Below are 22,772 nucleotides of genomic sequence, written 5' to 3' on the forward strand. Positions count from 1 at the left end.
GCTGCCATGGATTCACACAGCACATCCACATGTGTGCTTAATGGCTGATTCTCCCCGACATCCACAAAGATCTTAACACACACAGAAGAGTTCAGCTACAATAAATGTTAAGAAATGGAGATCAGAAACCACTGAAAGAATCATCAAACTTGCTAAGAAGCTGTATCTTAATTATTCCGACCACTATAAAGAAATCATAATTAGGGGATGTGATAGAGGTGCTAATTATCGCTACAATGGCAACCACGATATATAAATGTTGTTTTAGCATTTATATTAACATTAACAAATCAACCTTACACCCACACAATGTCATATGTCAAGCAGATTTCACTTAAAGAAAAAAGCACCAAGAGGGAGATTTTTAGGCATGTGGGGTGGACGGAAGGCTGGATGCAGAGGTGGAGACGCAGGGAGGTGAAGAGCAGGCAGCTGGCGCCTGCGCCTGCAGTTAAGGGAGCGAGATGTTGGACTGGAGACTGATGGTCGGGAGTCTGGGCGGAGGTGGAATTGAAGGCCTGTGGCGTGGACAGAAGAGAGGCCCAAAGGCCAGATGAAAGCCAGGGAGATGAGGAGGAGCCAGAAAGTGCTGAGAAAGAGGCTCAGTGAGGGGAAAGGCAGGAGAGTGGAAAGTGTTTTGAGGGAGGAGGGAGTGAGGGAAAGTGTTGTCTCAAGAGAGGCCCACGTGTCTGGGGAACAGTGACAATGTAGCTGTGGAAGGAGTGGGCGATGATCCTTCAGAGGTGGTGGGGCCACATTGTAAAAAGCCTTGAACTTGATTTCCTTGGAGCAGTGGGGAGCCATTGAAGGTTTGTGAGCACTTTGCATGGGCAAAGGGCTGGGCTGTCACTGGCTGGGGAAGGATGCTCTTGGCCAGCTTTGTGGAGGCACAGGGGTTACTGATGATGCTGGCAGTTGGTCTCCTAGCGACCAGGTCTCTGCTCACAACAGCTCCGCTTTTCCTAGCAACCCCAGCCTTTTGGTCCCCACCTGGCCTCCCTGGGGGTGGTTCTGCAGAGTTCCCCAAACATCCCCTCAATCTGATTAGAAGCAGGAAGAATTGGTGGCTCATCCGTCATCAGAGTCGCACTGGCTCCAGAGCCAGCCTTGCAGGCTCGGGGCTGGCTAGACTGCTCAAATTCCCCATTTGCATTCGCTGCCTCGGGCCCTGGGACGAATGTCATCGCCCCCAGCTGAACTCCTGCGCCATGGTTGTCCTTGTCGGCAAAGACAGTGAGACCCAAGTAGGTGGCTGCTTCTCCCTAAGGGATCCCCTCCTTCTTTTGGGGTTGGGGTGCCGGGTGAAGAGTCTTCAGAAAGAGAATGCAAGGACCTTAATTTGGGGACACAGCTTGCTGGGTGACCTAGGGGAGGAGTGGGCTGCGAAACCCTGGCAGGCTGGCTGCCACTGCTCCTCCTTGCACCTTTAACCCTTTCACCTGGAGACTGGGGGTGGGGGAGTTCCTCTGGGATGCCCACCTCAGCCCATCTGTCTGACTCTCCACTTGGAATTCCCTGGGATTTGGGAACCTTCCAGAAGTTGGTTGCCTGCTGTTTCTGGACCAGGCAATGAGGGGTCTTGGCAGTCACTGGGCACACTGCCCACCAGAAGAAAACCTGACTTTAGGTTCATAGATCCCCAAACAGCCCCTGGTGGTGCTGACAGGACCACAGTAAAGCTGATGAGGCGTCTCAGTAGCTGGAGATGTTTGTGCAAAATGGTCCTAGTCCACGTGGGTGATTCATAACCCTGAAGAACACTGCCTCCTCTGGGATTAATAATACTGATGACAAGAGCGATCCTAAGAACAGCTGTCATTGAATTAGCACTTGTTCTCTGTGCCAGACACCGTGCTACAGCATCTGTTATTAATCCCACTTCACCGATGAGAGAGCTGAGGCTCCAAGACAGGGGTGTCTGCTGGCGAGTGTAGAGCTGACCTCTGTTCCAGGTCAGGCCGGCTCCAAAGCAAATGCTTGGGACACAGACAAGGAAAGCTGCTGATCGGTTGTTAGAGATGGAGAATTGAGAGTGACCCCTGACATGGGGAGTCTTTTTTGACTTTTTCCATGAGATTCTCAGTGGCCCACTGAGCTCACCCAACTAAGTTGGGTTGTATAGGCTGGGCAAGTCCTACCCATTTGACAGATGAGCAAACCGAGGCAGCCTGAGGGCTTCCTGGTGACTTGCCCACAGCCACACTTGACTTCCTGGCCTGATTCTGGAATGGTCAAGACCCTGGGCAGCCTCTGACTGGACTATGGGAAGTGACTTTCCTGTGCTCTGAGAACCAAGGAGGGCATAGTTCCCACAATACTTTTAGGGGCCCCCAAGGATGTCTTAATTTCTTTTAAAATCAGACCAAAAAAAAAAAAAAAAAAGTAAACCTTGAGATGGAAGAGAATGTTTTAATATATAATAGTAACATGTGTCCCACCAACCTTCCAGCCTCAGGAGGACCGAGAACAGTGAATCCAGGTTTTCTGGGCGGCAGACACCGCCGTCATCCTCGGCGAGCCCCTTGCTGATGGGTCTGCGGGGTGAGCGAGCCATTAGGAAGAAGGATCTAATTCTAACTACAGAAACCACACTAGCCCTGTTCTGAGTCACATTTTAACGCAGAGGTCACACATGGGCATCAAAAGCCCCACTTTAGCCCAGAGGCAGGTTCTTTTGAATAACTACATATTAATATAGGCATATTAATTTGGCTTAATTATAAGCATCAGGAGATTCCACTTTAAAATATGTAGTTTAGAATTCTCTTGAAAATCTGATGATCTGGCCACTGAGACCCCATTCCAAGTGGAGTGAGGTTGCCAGCTCAGGTGGGCACATGTTCTCTATTTGCCGCAGTCCTCGGTGCTCCCTATAGCCTCACCCCTGGTTCCTGTCACTCATGTGCATATGCTGCCTGGGCCAGGAACCCCAGAGCTTCAGTAGTTGCAGTGTGGTTCTGACCTCATGTGCGGGAAGAAGCACAGGGCCTGTGTTTGAGGGTTTGTGTGGTGTGTGACAATTTGCTGTGTGATTTTGGCCAGGTCAGTCCACCTCTCTGGGCTTCACTTTTCTCATACTCCCTGACCCACCTGCATCACCAAGGATGCCTGGAGACTCTCAGAAGGGAGATGCTGGGCATATATTTTGAACACTATACAGTGCCTTTGGATCACATCCCAGAGGACAGTTCCTCAAACCATCCTCCACGCTTTTCTTTGCACATGCTGTTCCTCCTTTCTGGACACACTTCCCTGCCTATTCTTCATGGTCAGTTCATCATCCTTGAGGTCCAGCTGACAGGCCTCCTCTGGGAAGCCCTCCTTCCTAGGCAGACTTGTGGCTGTGCCCTTCACAGCCCCTTGTTCCAACACGTGTCTTAGACTGGGAGATCACTAGCAGGACATGGGTCTGCGGCCCTCCCTGTGCTGGGAGCCTCACGAGGGCAGGGGCCTATTCTAGGGCATCTTTGTACCTCAGCTCCGGGCACAGAGGTGGCACTCAGCCCCTAACGGCAGCCCTTTCCTCCTTTCCCTCTGGGTCTCAGTGTCCTGCTGGATAGCTGTCTGGTGGCAGAGGCCGGCCAGGACCCGAGTGGAGTAGACAGGACAGTCACCCGGAGGGCCTCATGCCAGGTATGGAGCACCAGGTCTGGCATCCAGCTCCCTCTGAGGCTTGGGCTGGCTTCGGTGGAAGGGCCGGGACCTTGTCCACCTCATTTACAGGGGATTTTCGACTTATGAGATGCCAATGGACAGAGGGGAGGAGGGTGGTGGGACCGCAAAGTCCTGCTGGTATCAGATGGTGTTAGGAGGGGCCTTAAGGTGACAGTGGGTTGGGAGACGCTGAACCTGTGCTTCAGTCTTCACATGACTGTGTGACCCTGGACAAGCCACCAGCCCACTCTGGGCCTCAGTGGCCACCTTTGTGAAGTGGGGCTAACCCCCTTCCCCTGGGTGCTGGACACAGCTGGACAATGTGAAGCACAGTGCCTGGTGGAGAGGACTGTGGTGGCTGTTGTAGTTGCTTTGTCCCCACATGCACAGGGCTCCTTATATGTGACAAGTCGGGTTGGGGCCTGGGGCTCCTGTATGCACTGCCCTCTACAGGGTGGAGGCCACCTCCCTGGATGACCAGAAGATGGGCTGGACAGGGCTGGGAGGGGGAGGGGGCTTGGCGGTCACAGCTTCTGTTTCCACTTTATTTTTTGCAGGAGGAAGCCGCAGCTGCCAGCTCAGGTAGGTGTGTGGTGGGGTGGAGAATTGCAGACAATATGCAAGGGCCCCCACCTCCTCTCCCTCCATCTCCACCATCCCTGTATCCCTCCACCTGCCCCAACCTCAGGCAAAACCACCCTCTGAGCCTTGGGGCCACATTATCAGAGCCGGATGGTGCCTGGAGGGGGACTGTACTGAGGCCCCAGGACTTCAGCAGGCCTGGGGAAGCCCTGCTTCCAGCCAGCCTCCCCCCTACCTGCCACCCTCCTCACTGGGAACACAGCTATCTGGGCTACCACCCAGCGGGGGTTTGGCTCAAACGTAACATATCACAGTGAAAACTGGGACCGGAGCCTGCTAAGGGCACACTCTAGATTCCACCTCTCTTAGGAGCATTTTCTTGCTGCTATGGTCTCCAGGCTGGACCTGGCACCTGTGCTTTGCTATTATTTACCCACCCCTCCCATCCTGAGACTCTGGGGACTGCGGGGACAAAGTCTAGGGGACCAAGGGTGTCTGGACACCGTACCCTGACCTTACAAGCCTCCACGTTGCTCAGGCCACAGGCTCTCCATTGCCCTGTGTGGCAGACAGACCACTTTACAGATGAGAAAACTGAGGCTCTGTGTGGGCAGTGTTTGGCCAGGTGGTCAGGAGCACAGATTTGAGCGTCACTCCTGGCTCCTCCCTCTTCCTTTCTGTGTGACTCAGAGCTAGTTCTGTGACTTCACTTAACTGTGGCTCCCTAATCAAGAAAGCTGGGACAATACTAGTACCTGCCTCATAGGGTTGTTGGGCAGAGTGGGGCGACAGTGTGTCCAAGGCACCCGGCACTGAGGGAGGAGACCACAATGTCACCGTGATGCTTGTGTCCCAGCCAGCCAGTGACTGAGATGGGACTGGAGTCAGGTGTCCTCACCCTGGTGTCCCGAGCTTGTTCCCCACCTGATCTTTAGTCTGTGCTCTCTGTCAACTTCCACACAAATCTGTAAGAAACCTACTAAGCCCGCCCCGACATGGATGAGTAAGACCAGGCTCACCGGGTGGGTGCAGACGCGCCCCGGGGGCTGCCTCCGCCACTCTCCCAGGGCATTCTAACGCAGGGGTCTGGGATCCACACTCCGGGAAACCCTGAAGCATGGTCATTTGCGCTTCTCAAAAGTGTGGACCCAGAAACCAACAGCTTTGTAATCACCTGGGAGCTGGTGGGAAATGCAGACCCCCAGCCCCACGCAGCTCCGCTGGACCAGAACCTGTGTGGTGACAGGAGCCCTGGTGACCCACCTGCAATGACCTTGAGCCCTGGTTCTCAAATATGACCGCACGTCGGAATTGTCTGGGGAGATTGCAAATCCTGCTGTCCAGAGACCCCAGACTATTGATTCAAATCCCTGGGATGGCCTGGCCTCAGACATTTCCAAACATCCCCAGGCGGTTCGATGTGCAGCCCAATTGGGAACCCAGACCCCAGGAAAAATTACTTCTTTTTTGGGAGTGGACTGAATTGAGCTCCAGAGTTTCTTTCTTTGGGATGGAAAATTCTATCAGGCTAAGAATGTTTGTCTTGAGTCTGTGAGTTGAAGGGGTCTGGGGAGTTCCAGGTGCTTTGATTCTGACTGTTTTGAGTCTGAGGTGGGAAATGCTACCGGTGGTTGGTTAATGGAGAGAATGCAAGGGATTGGGGACTCCAGGCTGTCCCTCAGAGCTGTTGGGATGACCAGCCACATGAGGCGGTGATGCATTTGACATCGAGTTCCGGGGACAGGAGTGATGCCCCAGACTTTGAGAGCAGTTGCTGCAGGTGCAGGCGGGCACCGGGCTGATCTGTGTTGGCGCTGGTGGGGAGGAACCCCACCTCCCTGCCTCCCCCAACTCTGTGCTCCTCATTGCAGTCCCCAGGGTTCCTCCTCTGCCTGAGACCCCCTGGCCCCAGCACCATGGCTAAACCAGGCCAGGGCATGGAGCTGAATCGCCTGGTCCAGGACCAGCCACCTGGCCAGGTGGCCCCCAGGCTTGCACCCCCCAACCTGGTGGAGAACCTCCCCAATGTGCCCAGCTACCGTCCCCCAATGACCCGCATCCCTGTACTCATCTCCCGGAGGACGACCTTGTCCAACTCCAGCTTCGCCAAGGAGACCAGGAGCTCTGTCCGTCGCCTAGGTAGTGTGATCTCACCACCCAGCATGCTCGTGCCCGTGAGGTGTGCTTCTGCATGGCTTGGGCTGTTTCCCAGCATGGGTGCCATGGCTAGGGTATGGAAAACCAGTCCTTCTTCCTCTGCTGGGCAGTGTCTTCATCATGCTTTGTGGTGACTTGAGGAGTATTAGTCCCCTTCTCTCCTGTGCCTAAAATCCCACAATTAGCAATTCACTTCTTTGGGTTAAACATGGCTTTCTGCAGATCATCATTATTTCAATAAGCAGTCAGTTACACGCTAGTATAAACAAGTCAGCTCTCTAGGCCAAGAGGCTTGGGGCAGGGAGCTGGGTGGGAGAAGAGAGTAAGTGGAGGGAAATGGAACAGGAGAGGAACGTAGAGCTGCATTTCAGACAGAATCTTCTGACCCTGAGAGTTTGCTAGGAGCTGGAATTTCTGAGGACTGTTGATATCTGTCCAGCAAATTCCATTTCAGGAAATGAGAGGCCCCAGGTGCTGACAGGCAGAGCAGGAGGAAAGGCATCCCCAGGGGCCAGTGCAGAGGGCGGGCCTGCCTGGATCTGTTTCATTGTGACAAGGTCCCCTCGGTGGCCTTCAGGCTTGCTACTTGCTGCCTAATGACAAAGTTCTCAGGGACATACTGGCACCTCTGGGCTAACCCCTGTCATTTTCTGCCTTAACTCAAGCCAGACCTGCCCACTTTCCCTTTTGGTTTATTTATTTTTGGATGACACTGGGCAAGGTTGCCTCTGAGAACAGGAAGCAGGTAGCACTGAACATTTCATGAGAGGAGATCCACTCTTGTCCTTCTCGCCTTTTCCTAACTTGGGGTGGGCACAGAGTGGGGTGAGAGGGCAAGCTGTCATCCTCACAACAAGGGATGATGCCTGGCTTCAGTCTTCTGGGCAAGTCCTAAATCCACTCACTCCAAAGGGTCCCCCGACTTCCACCCTGTGTCACTGCTGGGTTTTTACTCTAGTCTGTACCAACTGTGCTTTTATTTGCTTACTGTTTGCTTTCAATGGATGCACTTTTTAAAAAATATGTTTTTAAATTGATTTTAGAGAGAGAGGAAGGGAGAGGGATAGAGAGAAACATGGATAAGAGAGAATCATTGATCAGCTGCCTCTTGCACGCCCCCTACTGGGCATGGAGCCTGCATCCTGGGCATGTTCCTGGCCGGGTCAACGTTCAACCACTGAACCATACAGGCCAGGCCCTTATATTCTTAATAATATTATTCTTGTTCTAGACATCAATATAATATAAACTAACATCACTTCTATTTGCGTTCCCACTGTGCCAAGCTGATGTGAAGTGAAACACCAGGCTTAGGTGTTTCACTCCTCCCCTGGGGCTACGGAGGTTGCAGGGTCTGAATCAAGGGGTGGGGGAGCACCTGCCCCCTCCCAGGCTCCTGGAGACATACTCCTGGATGGGGAGCCCAGGGGGCTTTCTGCTGCTTGGGGCCACTTTGGGGGGCATGCTGGGGCCCTGAGCACTTTTCAGAGAGGCTGCCCTTGTCCCCACCCCACCTCCAGGTCACTTCCCAAGGTCTGCCGGGAAGATCCCTTCTGGCTCTCTCCTGCTTCCTGTAGCCTGGGCATCTCTTGTTAGTCTGGCAAAACTTATTAAATTTAAAACAAAGTCTCGATTCTTGCTCATTCCCTTCTCCCGGGAGTCTAGGGCCTAGTAAAACAAATGCCCCCAAGTCTTGAGAACTCCTTAGGCTCTTCCCACCGAACTCTGCAAAGTGCCGGCTTTCCTCATGGTGCCTTCTCCCCACACATGCCTTTCCCCTACCCCCAGACCTAGGAAGGCATCATCACTTCTACCTTGGGATGGGGAAACTGAGGCCAGAGAAGGGAAGCAGCTGATCCAGACTGTGCTAGGCCAGGCCATAGGACCCGCCTCCCCAGGCTCCCCATGCCTTCTCTGAACGCTGATTGCACCCTCCCCCAACTCCAGGTCCCCGATGCTTCCCCAGCCCGGGCAAACCAGGCAGGGCTTTGGAGACCTGGACTCCAGGCCATGTCAGGGAGCTCCTGGCTTCCGTGACATCAGGGCTTCTTCTGTGGGTCCTGGACTGGTGGCTGGGGCCGAGTGGCCCTCGGGGGCCTCTGGGCTCTGTGTTCTTGCACGTCCTGTGTGGAGTTCCCTGTGGGCCCTATTGGGAGGTGGCTGCCGTGACCACTTCAAGCCTGCTTTCTGTGGTTTCCCTGAAGGATTACAGCAAGGCTCCTGGGACCTGGCTTCTCTCTCTCTGACTGTCCCCTCCTTCCTCTCCCCAAGTGCCTGCCACTGAAGAGCACCCAGAAGTGCGGGTAGAAGATACCAATGCTGACAGCCACCCCCACACCGTGGAGGACAAGCCCCCCTCGCCTGAGCTGTTGCCGCCTTCTCCTGCCAAATCCGACACCCTCACAGTCCCAGGATCAGCTGCAGGGACCCACAGGTCACCTTTTATGCTTCTCTTAGGCTTTTTACAGCACTGTGCCCCTGTCCATTTAGCAGATGAGGAGACTGAGGCCAGAGAGGGGAAGCAGCTGGCCCAAGGTCGCTCAGCGCGTCGGTGTTAGAACTGGGATTGTGCCGTTCCTTCCTGGTTCTCCTAGCTCCCAGTGTGGGGCTCTGGAAAGAGCTCTCCAGGGAAGCCCTGTCCCAAATACCCTCAACTGCATGTTGGAAGGGGGTAAAAATGTGACAAGGCTGAATTCCACCCCCCATTCTATTAGGAAGTAATATAATGGCAATGCCACAGAGCCCTGGAAAAATAACCATCCGTAATCCTACCACACTATGTGCTGTTTTAATTTTCGGTTTTCTCTTCTGTTCCTAATTTATGGGCCCAAGCCTTTGCGTGGTTTTAATCAAAGGCATGATTGGATTACATTTCATTTAATGATCCCCTTTACATTTTTCTCAGCTGTCTCCTTAACATCCATTTATTATGGCCGTGTGACATTCCTCCAGCTCCATGTACCAGAATGGACTTCAATCCCCCTTACTGGGCACTGTCCACAATGGAGCTATGAACTCTCTGCTCTTCTGCTCTCTGTCCTCGGGCTCCTTTCTCAAGAGTGAGATTCACGGTCAAGGTTGCACACATTTCTATGCCTCTTGAGATAAATTTGTGGCTTCGTGGTTAGGGCTGGTTTGGGACAACCTGAGCCAGCTCATGGAGAGAGATCCTGCATACAGCTGTGAGTAAACTGTGAAATGCAGTCCAGTGCTTTGTGAATGGCTATAGTTAAGCTGAAGGGGAGCTGCCAGTGCTCCTCCTGCACTGGCTGGATTGAGAGATGGTTCTTTTTTTCTTGATTAATTCTTACTCTCATCCATGAGCCCTTGAGTAATTTCTCAGCTAAGGTCAGGAGCCTGTCAGAATGGAGATGGCTATGTATGAAAAAGAGAGGGCTCTCAGATTTAATGTGGAGAAGAGCCATAATCTTACCCAGCCTTAGAACACAGCTCATAATTCCATCAGTCCTTATATTTAATTCATTGAATTATGCACAGAGTACAGATAGCAGAAGAAATGGTGCCACCATAGCTGTAGACATCTGATCTACCTCCCTTTTAGGGTACGGAAATTGTAGTCTGGGTTGGGGCAGATATTTTGGGGCAGGGTAGGGACTAAGGTCACTTGAGACTAGAATCTAAGCCTCCTGCCTTCGGCTTTTGGGCTGGGCCTGTGAGGTTCCTCTTAGCCCTATCATTCATTCATTCAGTTTTTATTTGCAAACATTGATTGAATATCTTTACGCATCAAGCTCTGCTCTAGGTGCTGGGGATGCACCAAGGAGAAACCGACAGGGGCCTGATCGTGTGGAGCTGACATTCTAGAGGGACTGGGAGAGACAGTGAACCAGTAATCAAACAAACAAGACTGTTCCAGAGAGTGCTGAGTAGGGCGTGGCTGAGAAACTTGGGAGCCTCTGCCTGAATGATAGGGGATCATTTAGTCCTAATTCTTCAGATAGGGAACCTGGAGCTCCAGGCAGGGAGGGGCCTGCCCTGGGTCACCCTGTAAACTAGAAACTGGACTCTATGGCTCATGGGCTTTAACCTTTCCCGCTGGGGCACATCTGCAAAGGGAGGGAGGCTGAGCTTCCAGGAGGTTTGAGCAGATGGAATGGGAGGCCTCAGGCCTTCACGGCAGCTGGGAGGGTGGTGTGAATGAGAATGGGGTGGGAGCTGGGGCAGGCAGCGACTTTAGGCTGGGATGGGGAAGGGAGAGGGATGCTTATGCTGAAGCCCAACTGAGAGATAAGTATCTCATTGAGTGGGGTAGATTTAGTTCTGTTTTACAGAAGGGGCAACTGAGGTGGCTCAGAGAGTTTAAGTAACTTGCCAAGGTCACACACAGGTAAGAGGCAGGGCTGAATGGAAACTCAGGTTTGCCTGAGACCAAGTCAGTGCTGTTAACTTTATGCTCAGCCACTGAACAGATGTGGAGACTGAGGTCCAGAGAACAGCTGCTCTCTTCTCCCTTTCTGTCCCCCTGCAGGCAAGTCAGGACCCTTTGGCAGCATCATCTCCTGCCCCACCCCCACCCAAGATTTGCCTCTGGGTGATCTGCAAGGGTCCAAGTCGGCTCACTTCCCCTGAGGCCCTTGCCCCCGCTGAAGGCCTCTTTCATCTGTGTCTCTGCAGGAAGAGGCTGCCTTCCCAAGATGACGAAGTCGAAGAGCTCAAGGTGCTGTCACCTGCTGAGACCCCCGTTGTTGCCTGGTCAGACACCCCCGTCCCACAGGGCACCGAGTGAGTAGGGGCCACATCTAGGGTCTCAGAGACTCAGAAGGCTGGGTGGGGATGTGTGGGCAAGAGGAGGTGAGTGTGTGTGGGGGAGAACCATGGATGTTTTTAGAGCCCTTCACCACAGGCAGACTTCCAAGAAGAGAGACGGGGCTGGGTCTCCTGCCCAGGCTGCTTCTGGCTGGCCTGGGAGTTCTGCAAAGTCTGAAGAGTGGGCTCGGACTCGGTCCAGCTGTGTCCACGGCCAGCAGTGCTCAGAGAGGGAGGTGTCTCTGTGGTAAAGGAGAGGCTGAGGGGAGCCACAGGTAGATGTTGGCTCCTGACACTGAACCCCTGAAAGGGACAGATGGGAGAAGGAGGACCAGGAGGATCCCAATCCCAGGAGCTTGTTAAAAATACAAATTCCCATGCCCCACCCAGATCTGCTGGATCAGGACCTCAGACAGTGGGCCTCAGGGAATCCATCTTCACAAGCTCCCGGGTGATTTGGATGTGGCTGGTCTGTAGGACAATGCTGAGAGGCCACCGTGAAGGCATTAGGACTGTGCCTTTGACATTTAACTAACCCAAGGGTGGGGCCAGTGGGAGATGTTTTCCTGTAGAATTAACCTGGTTGATGGTGAGTCCCCTCCCAGGGCTCTGGCCTGGGATCCCCATCCCACTCCCAGACACAACTCCTGGAGTGGCCACAGGAGACATCGGCCTTTCTTTCAGCCTTTTTTTTTATCCATAACTTGTGGAATTTATTCACTTATTTTGTCTCTCTTGCTGTGCGTTCTTAGTTTAAATTCTTTTTATATATATTTTATTGATTTTTAGAGAGAGGGAGGGAGAGGGATAGATAGAAACAACCATGAGGGAGAAACATCATCGATTGGCTGCCTCCTGCACACCCCCTACTGGGGATCGAGCCTGCAACCCGGGCATGTGCCCTGACCAGGAATTGAACTGGTGATCTCTTGGTTCATAGGTGGATGCTCAACCACTGAGCCACACCGGCCAGGTTTAGTTTAAATTCTTGTAAGTTAAAAGAATGTATAACATATTTGCACTGTTTTTCCCCCACCCGCTATTTCTGAGGCCTAACTAACTAGCCCTGTCTCCCCCTTCACGTATCTCATGTGAACCCCACACTGGGACTAACAACCCGGAACTGAGTTTCCTCTAAATCACAGTGGAGCCAAAGTTTTTTCAGAACTGTCCATCTGAGTCAGAGCCCGTGTGGTACATTTTCTGAAAGCTGGCCCCCGGGGCGTTATTCCCAGGCTAAGTTTGCTGCTTAGAGATATAAAAGTGGGTCTGATATTTCTGATGTCCCAAGGCCAGGTGGGATTCAGCCCTTGCCCGGGGCACAGCGGTCCCTCCCCACTCAGCCCGCTCGGCTTCGTGGTGTTTCCGCAGCGGCCAGGACCGCTCGTCCTCCACAGCCAGCCAGAACAGCGCCATCATCAACGAGCGGCTCCAGGAGCTGGTGAAGCTCTTCAAGGAGCGCACGGAGAAGGTGAAGGAGAAGCTCATCGACCCAGACGTCACGTCCGATGAGGAGAGCCCCAAGCCCTGTGAGTCCCAAGCTGGGGATGGTCCATCCTGCCAGGGGTAAGGTGGGACCGCTAAAGCCCCCTGTCAATTCATGGTGAGAGTGGCCCCCCAAAATGATTAGAGTGTTTGAAAGAAGCTCAGATCCTCACTGTCTGGATTTTTGGCTCCTGTATGAACAGGCTTAGCTATATGCCCAAGGAAGGGAAGAAGGTCAGTGACCCAGTTGTACTTGGCTCCCAGTCCAACAGGGCAAATACACTCATTGACCCTTCTGTCTTTTCCCCACCGGTAGGCAGCTGGTCTACCCTGGGACGTATCACATGGTCTTACACTCAGATGGTATCCATAACCCACTGTGGAACTAGACGGTCTCATTTTTCAGATGCCTCATTAGTAATATTCGTATGGGGCTACCTGAACGTTTTCTGCTTTCAGGGTGCCAAGAGGAAATAAGGAATGTGCTTTGTTGTTGGAGGCGGGGGAGGGGTTTCTAGGTCTTTCCAAAGGAGGACCGTGCCTTAGAACTCCGGGTGCCAACAATGAACCTAGCAGAGCCTGCCTTCACAATCCTAAAGTCAGAAACATAGCTGTATTTAACCTATAGGAGCCAATCTCTAGGTCACCAATACTGCCATTGATGTGCAGGAAGGCTGTGATCCCATTTGGTATCTTGTTTTAGAGATGAAGGAGCTGAGATTCCTGCTCTGACAAACCTAGAGCATCGTTGCCCTAATTTCTGACCCTGGGTGGTGGAAGTCCTTGGTACAAGATGCTCCCGGCCCTGCGGAGGGAGCCAGAGGGGCCCAAGTGCAGACACACAAACAGATACTCAACTAAAACTCCCAGCTTGCCCAGAAACACCTCATTTGGGGCAGTTTCAGATTGGCAGCCGGTAAGAGTTTCTGGACAGGTGCTCAGGTCACTGTGATGGGGGAGCTGGGGGGTTTGCCCTGGTGTCTGCACACAGAACTTGTAGCAGGCTGTGGGATGGTGCCAAGGTCTCAGCTCCAGTTCCAGGGCCTGCAGTTGGGAGCCTTCTCTCTGAATCCTCTACCTGAGCCTCAGGGCTGGGTCAGGCACTCACCAGTGTCATCCCATAGCTCCAGCCAAGAAAGCCCCAGAGCCAGCCCCTGACACGAAGCCAGATGAGGCGGTGCAGGTGGAGGAGGAGCACTACTGTGACATGCTCTGCTGCAAGTTCAAACGCCGCCCCTGGAAGAAGTACGAGTTTCCCCAGAGCATTGACCCACTGACCAGTGAGTCCTGGGTGGGCCATGGGCATTGCTGCCACATAACATAAGAGGACAGGAGAGTGGGAGGGGAACGGAGGGGTGTGCCAGAGGTGGGCTGGGAGGTCATGGACATCCAAGGTTTGTGACCCAAGAACAAACAAACAAAAATATCCCTGGAATAGGAACACAAGATCACACCCATCTCACAGACAAGGAAACGAAGGCACAGAGTCGTTAACTGGCCTAAACACACAGCTAGTTAGTGGCAGACATACTGCTGACTCCAGGCTAAGTCTGCCCTGCTCTTGCTGGCTCCCTTCTGGAGCTGCTGCTCTGAGCAGGAAAGGGAAGGAGTTCTTCCAACATCCAAAACGAATTCTTTCTTACTTCCCTTTTATATTCCTCAGGAATAACAACCCTTCATATGTGCGCAGCTCTTTACAGTTTGCAAAGAGTCCCCCTGCCTTTCTTATCTGACCTCTCCTCTTGTGACTTCTCTGAGGAGGGCAGGATACCACAGGACTTTCCCAAGGTCAAATAAGTAATCATTTGGGGGACACTGGTGTCCACTGGGCCTCTAAAATGACCGGGTGACCTGTGACATCCATCCATCCACCCACCCACCCACCCACCCACCCACGTGTCTGTGTATCCATCTGTCCATCTTCTACACATTATTTATTATTATATATTTACTGAGGCAGGAAATAAATTTTTGGAAAACTTTCAACAAGAATGAAAGCAAAGTGTTTTCTAGTTGACTGTCTACTGTCCAATAGCGCCCCCATGTCCCCTCCTGCGAATACTTGATTTATTAAGACCTTTATGTTTAATTCAAAGATAGTTGGACCCCCTACAAGGTACAGAAGTGTCACATCTACATAGTGCTTACAGGAAAGCTCAGAATGTGGGAGAAAGAAAGCCCCACTGGACCCCTTGGTGAGGAGCCCCTCCTGGCTGAGGTTCCAGCCGTCCCGGCCCCTCTCCCCCACAGACCTGATGTACATCCTGTGGCTGTTCTTCGTGGTGCTGGCCTGGAACTGGAACTGCTGGCTGATCCCTGTGCGCTGGGCCTTCCCCTACCAGACGCCCGACAACATCCACCTCTGGCTGCTGATGGATTACCTGTGCGACTTCATCTATGTCCTGGACATCACCGTGTTCCAGATGCGCCTGCAGTTTGTCAAGGGAGGAGACATCATTGTGAGTCACAGGCAGGTGGGGTGGGTGGCTGGGGGCAGACTCTGTAGCCAGAGCCTTCTGGGCACTGACCCCCGATGCCTCCGCAGACAACAGGATAAACCAACAAGGGGATCTCGGGAACGCCTGCCTCTGTAGCTCAATACATCTTTTTAAAAAAATATGTATCTTTATTGATTTCAGAGAGAGGAAGGGAGAGGGAGAGAGAGAGAGATAGAAACATCAATGAAGAGAGAGTCATTGATCGGCTGCCTCCCGCACGCCCCCAACTGGGGATTGTGCCCCCAACCGGGGCATGTGCCCTGACCGGGAATCGAACAGCGGTCTCCTGGATCCTAGGTCAATGCTCAACTGCTAAGCCATGCCCGGCCTGGCTCAATACACCTTTAATACATTCAAATTACAGAATCAAATATTGCTCATGGCTGAAACAGTTCCTGGACCACCTGACAGCATTTGAGATGGAGAAGCGGCCCAGAGAATGGCTGTTAGTGCAGGTGGACCTGGTCCAAATCCCGGCTCTGCCACAACCAGCTGTATCACCTCTCTGAGCCTCAGTTTCCTCACCTGTACAGTGGGGATAGTACTGTTCCCACCTCACAGCATTGCTGTGAGGACTGACTGAGGTGATGTAGGCAGAGTGCTCAGCACAGGTATCTGCTGGGGGTCCTGCAGAGAGCACGCTACTTGAACCAATGTGAGACCCTGTGCTCTGGTGGTGCAGGGATCCCTCACCAGGGAGAGCACTGAAATCCTGATTGTGATTTGGCAGAAGCAGGGGGCAGGGTCCCTGGGTCTCTGTGCAGGTGACTTCAAAATTCCACACTGGCAGCAACTGCTCCTCTGTGTGCAGACAAGTTGAGGTTGTGCTTCTAAAACAAAAAGTTCTCCCTGGGCAACCCCTTTTCTGGTCTGATCAGAGTCATTGCTGACTCCTTAGTCAGTGAGGTTGTAAATGGTCCAGGTAGGGCCAAGGTGCTGAGAAAATGAGTGCAGGAGCCTTGCCTTCCATCCTAGAAGTCAGAGTCTAGCTGGGTGACCTGGGACAGCTCCCTCCCAGCTGGGGGGGGGGGGGCGCTGAGGGCTTCACCTCCCCACCTGTATATCTGGAGGCTTTCACCTGAGCTCAGCTGCTCCATTCCGGCTCCTGCTCATCCAGGGGCTGCAACTCTGATAGGAAGGTGGAGGGTCTTTCAGGATTTCCATTGTTACTCCCCTGAGATCAGGGAACAAGCTCTCAGGCCATTTCACTGTCATTATTCCATTTTCTTCCAGACGGACAAAAAAGAGATGCGCAATAACTACCTGAAGTCTCCTCGCTTTAAGGTGTGTGCCAGGGATGCAAGTGTCCGTGGGGTCTCAGAAGGTGGTGTCTCAGGGGGCCCTGGGCACTCTGGGCCGGCCTGATGTGGTTCCCCGGGCTGGCATAGGTGGGGGGCAGTCAGACAGAGGCCTGTGGGTGGGATGCCTTCTGCTCTACCTTTAGGCCCTCCTGGGGCATTCTGAGCTCAGCTGTCCATTGAAGGTAGAGGCCCCATCACACGATGAGGGGGTACACACTGTGCTGTCCCGCTGGGATTTCAGATGGACATGCTCTGCCTACTGCCCTTGGACTTTCTCTACTTGAAATTCGGCGTGAATCCCCTCCTGCGTTTGCCCCGCTGTCTGAAGGTAAGACCAGTGGCTTCCCCATCCAAGGCTTTCACCTGCATTGGCACTGGTGCTGGCATCTCAATGTCTGCCCTGAGCAGAACTGGAGAGTGGGAGGTGGCAGTGAGGGGTGTCCCCCGAGGAAAGGCAGTGTGGTTTCCATTGGATTAGTAACTGGAGTCTCTGGCCCTGGCCGCTCTGAGAGCTGAGGACCTCTGATATTGACTGGCCCTTCTCCAGCCCCCTCCTGCCGGGCGTTCCAGAAAGAGCCCAGTGCTGGCACCACTGGGGAATGGGTTAAAGGGTGAGGGTGAGGTATCAGCCCATGGACAGCGGGCCGCCCTGATGCCTTGCTTTTCCTCTCAGTATCTGGCCTTCTTTGAGTTTAACAGCCGCCTGGAATCCATCCTCAGCAAAGCCTATGTTTACAGGTGAGACCCCTACACACACACACACACAGCCTTCCCCACCACACCGCTTCCCCTGGCCCTGCAGGCCTCACCGCCACCGGAAGCCGGGCCTCTTCCTGGCCCTCCTCCGAGGGATGTTTGTTTTTTAGAGAACCAGGAATGACCCATTTCCCCTAATTGTAAGGAGGGCACACGTAGGTTGACACGCATGGCTCACCCCCATATTTCCAGGGAGCCGAGCCTCATTTTGGTCTCAGCTCTGGGAACTGAAGTCCCCGCCCCGACCGCTCAAACACAGGGGGACCAGTGGTCAGGACACAGTGGACCACCTGGTAGATGTCCGAGGTTGGGCATCTACCAGCCAGGCCATGCTCGGGGACAAGGCTCCCCTCCACCTCTCCCGTGGTTTGACACTTCTGCACGCATCTGCCCCTTCTCTGCCCCTCCCCATGGATGCGCTGCCTAGGACTGTATGCACACGTCACTGTGCCAATTCCAGACCCTGGTCTTGACAACGCTGTTCACACGCCACCATCCCTCACCAGCACGGTCTCAAAAGAACATCCGGTTGGCTCGGTCCAGCCAGTGCTGATCCCATTGGCCAGTGTCCACCCAGGCAGCTGGGCAAGGCCATGCAGCTCCAGCAGGGGCATCCGGGGGGTGGGCTTCAGGAGAGGTGAGGACTGGCTTGTTTCCTACGTCCCCTCCCCTGGGTGAGATGTCACGGCCACCCTTTCTGCTGCTGTGTTCATGCTTCTCCTTCGGCAGGGTTATCAGGACCACCGCCTACTTGCTCTACAGTTTGCATTTGAACTCGTGTCTGTATTACTGGGCGTCAGCCTATCAGGGCATCGGCTCCACTCACTGGGTTTATGATGGCGTGGGAAACAGGTGAGCCACAGCCTTCCTTTTGCGGCCATACTGTGAGCATGAGTACTCCCATAAAGAAGGCCCATTCCTGCATGTTGCCGAGGCTTCCTCCATCGCAAGGAACCTCCCACATGAGGCTGGAGGAATATCTCCAAATACTCACTAAGCTAACATCTCCTGAGCACCGGGGGGTGGAGTGGGGGGGTGAAGGAGGCATAGACATAAATAAGACCTGCTAGAAAGATCCTTCCAGCATCCCAGCATCTAGGAGAGTTGGCAGATCTACCACATGTGTGCATACCCATCCACCCTAAGGGCACTGCTAGGGAGGAGGCCAGGGGAACCTCACCCCAGCTCCTGGGTGCCACTGGCCATGCAGGAGCTGGCCAACAAGGCAAAACCTACTTGCCCATCCAGAGAGCTGCCATACACTGTGGGCCATGCTCAAATTAAGATGATGATGATGGTGATGGCAATGATAATAATTATTATTATAATTATTATAGCAACCAGCACTGACGAACAGTTATAATGCACCAGCCCTGTTCTAGGCACCTAACATAGTCACTCACTTAATTCTCTTTAGAAACAATCACATAGAGAGGTACCTCATCACTCCCATTTTACAGATGAGGTACCAGATGTGCAGTGACTTCCCAGGGTCACATTGTTCCTAAGCCTGAGAGCTGGGATTTGAAACCAGGTGGAGTTGCTACAGAGTCGTGAATGTTGCACCATCTGCCCGGTGCTGTGGAGGTGGCATGGGATGGTCAATTCTGAAAGGTTACATTGGACCTTGGCCTTGGCAGGTGGAAAGAAGGGGCAGAGAACCCCTGGGGGGAGGGAGCAACACGAAGGAAGGTGCGGAGTTGCAGAAAAATGGAATTAGGGGGCTGAGTGTGTCTTTTGTCCCTGAAGGGGTGTGTGTGAAATTACCTGGGAAGGTGGGCGGGGCCAGGTTTCCAAGCAGCCCCTCCACTGGAGCAGTTCCAACCTCACCTTCTCGACCTTCACTGTCCAGTACTGTAGCCACTGGCCACATGCACTACTGAGCACTTGAAACACAAGTGCAACTGAGATGTGCGGGACACACCGGCTTTTCTAAGGAGAAGCTCCTGTCTTCCCTGAGATTCTCAAAGGAGTCTGTGTCCCAACAAGCTAAGAGCCCGTGTCCTGGGGCTGGTGCTGGCACACCCTTCACAGTCACGGGGAAGGGTGGCCAGCAGGGAGGGGAACACAGGGGACAGATGTCCTGTCTGGGGCTTCCTTCTTCAGGGCCCTCCGGAGCTATCGATGCTCATCAGTGGAGGGGTATCCTTTCTTGGCAACACTACTCTTTTCCAAATGAAATCCTACAGGGAACCCTGATATATGCCCAAAGCACAAGTAGTGAAGGAGGATTCCTCTAGAAGTCCAATACCACGGAAAATAATAATAATTTAAAAACAGTGACCATTTGTTCAGTGTCTGCTACGGGCCAGGGCTTAAGGACCCACGTTCCTACATAGCTGGGTCCTTCATCCTGTGCTGCCCAGTCTCGGGCATGCAGGGTCCCCAGACCCAGGAGCATGAAAGACAAGGACTTCAGGGAGGTCCCTAAGCTGTGCCATGCCAGTGGAAGGTTCCTCCAACCAGGAAGGGTTGCGGGGAAAGTCTGATGTTTGTGGACATCACTCCTGTTTTCCTCCTGTTGGCCCAGCAGCTCCCAGGCGGCATCCGGCTCAGTCCTGCTAAAGGCTGTTTCAGGCACCCTCTGGTGGCCAGATCTGGTATGACAGGGGGCTTAACGGCAGGCCTGGGCTGTCCTGAGATTTCCATGCGCCAGGTGGCAAGGAGGTGGCCCAAGGCCCTGCCCCAGGCCTCCAGCTAGTCAGAGACAGAGACCCCTCACCTACAATTCCCAACAATCTCTGTTCTCCCCCCTCCCCCCTCCCCCCCATTCATTACATGTTTGCTTGCCTGTCCCCACTAGATGGTGAGCGTCTTGTGATCGCTGCAGGCACATGGCAGATACCAGCCACAGTGAAGGCTCTGATAGCTGACATTTACTGAGAGCCCACCCTGGGCCAGGTGTTCTTCTAGCACCTCCTTTTGTCCTCATGATCACCTGTGAAGGGGGGTTTCTACTGCTATGCCCACTTTAGGAGAGGCTTGGTGAAGTTGAGTCATTTGTCCAGGTTATGCAGCTAGAAGGTGGCAGAGCTGGGTTTGCACCCAGACAGTCTGGCTCCAGAGCCCATGCTGCGACTACAACACTGCATAAAAAGCTGGTGCATGGTGCCCAGGGGAGGACCGATTTGCGGTCATTCTCTGACGGGATGATTTGCAGCCAGGAGATGTTCTAGATTTGGGAGAGCTGAGCAGGGACCCTGGACGCAGGGTGTATCAGGACACTGGAGCCAGGGCAGGCTCTGGATGGCTCCTGTGTGCCCTGGTGGGAGGAAAGGAAGGCACAGGAAAGCCGGCTGGGATTGCCCGGTGACCCCTGGGAGGGCACAGTCCGAAGGTGTGGGCAGGCATATGAGGGACTCTTGCTGCTTTGTGATAATAAGACAAGCTCAGGGCCCATCACTCACATTTCTCTTCCCAGTGGTCCACGTGCATGTGTCACAGGGTTACTGATGATGGGGCAACAGATCAGAGAAGCAGATGACACCCTGGGTTCTAATCCCAGCTCTGGAACTTGAGAGTTGGTGACCATGGATATTCCCTTGGGGAGGGGGGCTCAGTTTTACTACCTGGAAAATGGGTGGGCAAGGGAGAGGGTCAGAAATGTGGTCCTCGAGATATATTCCCACTGTGATGGGGCTCTTGCTTTCCATGAACCAACATGATAAGATAGCAAAGGGAAGACTGGAAATGAACAGAATATTGAGGGAAGTGGAGGGAGCCCAGACATCCGGAGTCGAAAGGCCCTGGTCTGTCCTCCTGCCCACTCTTCCTAGCAATCTCCTGGAGCCTCAGTTTCCACATCTGTAGATGGGGATGAGCACATATCTCTGCAGGGTTGGGGCTGAGCCACAGCAAACCAGCCAGCATCTGCAAGCATGCCCCACAGACTGCAGAGAGCTCTGCGGGCATGGGGGTTGTCTTTCTCGCATTTCTAAGCTATAAAGGGTTTTTTCCTTGCACATGCATATCTGTCAGAGCCAGGCCACCCAGGGTGGCAGAGTGGGGCCTGTGATGACTGAGCTTCCCTTCCTCTCCTCCCTCTAGTTACATTCGCTGTTACTACTGGGCTGTGAAGACCCTCATCACCATTGGTGGGCTGCCCGACCCCAAGACGCTGTTCGAGATTGTCTTCCAGCTGCTGAACTATTTCACCGGTGTCTTTGCTTTCTCCGTGATGATCGGACAGGTAGCTGGCTCACTTAGTCTGGCTTCCCACCCACCTGCCTGCAGGGCCCCTCTCCCTCCTGCTGCAGACAGAATTGTCCCCATCTGTGCCTGTGCCTTTTAGACTAAGCCTGGGAAAGAGCCCTGAACTAGAATCTGGAGGCTGGAGCTCAGGGGGCCATTCCCTCTGTGAGGTGGCTTCCATCTGAAATGTCACTTCCTTTGGGATAGCCGGGAGAGCTGGGCTGAGGATTTGGGCCAAGGATGTGCTGGGGGCATGTCTCATGTTCTAGTCAGTGCAGGAGGTGACAATCAGCGGTCCTCAGAGTTACCTTTGGGGGTAACTCCCCGCCCTGAGGAGCATTATATGGGGCATATTTCCTGAAGTGTGGGGTCCAAGTGGCCCCTGGCACCAAGGGGCTCTGTTGTGCCAGGATCAGCCCAATCCAGTGAGGCATTCCCTCCTTGTGTGGCCCCAGGGACCCGAGACCACCAAGGGGCCAGCAGCCCCTCCCCCCTCCCCTGCCACCCATGTCCAGAACCTTTTCTGTGTGTGGACATGGGCCTCCCTCTCTCTCATCCCCCAGCTGCCTCAAGCATGCACCCTTGGTCTGTGTGAAGTAGATGCACCCATGACACATGTCCCCAAAGCCCACGGAATGGCCCCACTCTGACCCAGCGGCTTCCTTGCCCCCTCCCTTGCCCCCAGATGAGAGATGTGGTGGGGGCCGCCACGGCGGGGCAGACCTACTATCGCAGCTGCATGGACAGTACTGTGAAGTACATGAACTTCTACAAGATCCCCAGGTCGGTGCAGAACCGCGTCAAGACCTGGTACGAGTACACCTGGCACTCCCAAGGCATGCTGGGTAAGACTCCTGTTGGGGCCCCTGCCCTCCCGGCCCTGCCTTCATCCGGTGTCTCTGAAGCTGAGGCAGGAGCCCTGTGACCTCTCTTGGCTGTGTCCTGACACTTACATGAGAGGGATCTAGGGAGGCCTGTGAGGTGCCCTGAGCTGGGACCCAAGTCTATCCCCCTGGGCTGTGTGGCCATGGGCAGGTCACAGCTCCCTGAGTCACCCCTTCCTCATCTGTGAAGTGGGGATTATAGTCCTGGTACTTTTTGGGTTGCTGGGAGGAGTGAATGAAAACATCTTTGTGAAGCACTCTTTCAAAACAGTGCTCGCTCCAAGCACGTGAATTCTTACTAATGTTGTTGTAACAGTGTGAGGAGGAAGGACAGATCATGAACAAACAATTGCAATACAGGGTGTGATAGGTGCCACAGCACAGGGACTGCTGACATCATAGCTGGGGAGGTATCAAGGGAAGGCTTCCTGGAGGAGGTGACATTAGTGCTGATTCCTGAAGAATGAGTAGGAATTAAGCAGAATAGTGTACACAAG

At 53.7% G+C, this 22,772-nt stretch overlaps 1 protein-coding gene across 1 annotated transcript in view; it reads left to right on the forward strand.

The window, feature by feature from the left end:
- The window catches only part of CNGB1 (cyclic nucleotide gated channel subunit beta 1), a 46,665-nt gene that overhangs the window by 14,023 nt on the left and 9,870 nt on the right, over positions 1–22,772 (forward strand). Inside the window, exons 14-26 of the mRNA XM_087827419.1 lie at positions 3,546–3,633; positions 4,215–4,242; positions 8,665–8,827; positions 11,029–11,136; positions 12,532–12,689; positions 13,770–13,925; positions 14,896–15,104; positions 16,377–16,427; positions 16,686–16,772; positions 17,118–17,182; positions 17,930–18,052; positions 21,248–21,389; positions 22,077–22,236. Of these exons, the coding sequence (XP_087683545.1) occupies positions 3,546–3,633; positions 4,215–4,242; positions 8,665–8,827; positions 11,029–11,136; positions 12,532–12,689; positions 13,770–13,925; positions 14,896–15,104; positions 16,377–16,427; positions 16,686–16,772; positions 17,118–17,182; positions 17,930–18,052; positions 21,248–21,389; positions 22,077–22,236 (1,538 nt within the window). The remainder of the gene's footprint in view (positions 1–3,545; positions 3,634–4,214; positions 4,243–8,664; positions 8,828–11,028; positions 11,137–12,531; positions 12,690–13,769; positions 13,926–14,895; positions 15,105–16,376; positions 16,428–16,685; positions 16,773–17,117; positions 17,183–17,929; positions 18,053–21,247; positions 21,390–22,076; positions 22,237–22,772) is intronic.

This window comes from Miniopterus natalensis, chromosome 18, assembly GCF_054644295.1.
Source record: "Miniopterus natalensis isolate mMinNat1 chromosome 18, mMinNat1.hap1, whole genome shotgun sequence".
NCBI classification, from domain to species: Eukaryota; Metazoa; Chordata; class Mammalia; order Chiroptera; family Miniopteridae; genus Miniopterus; species Miniopterus natalensis.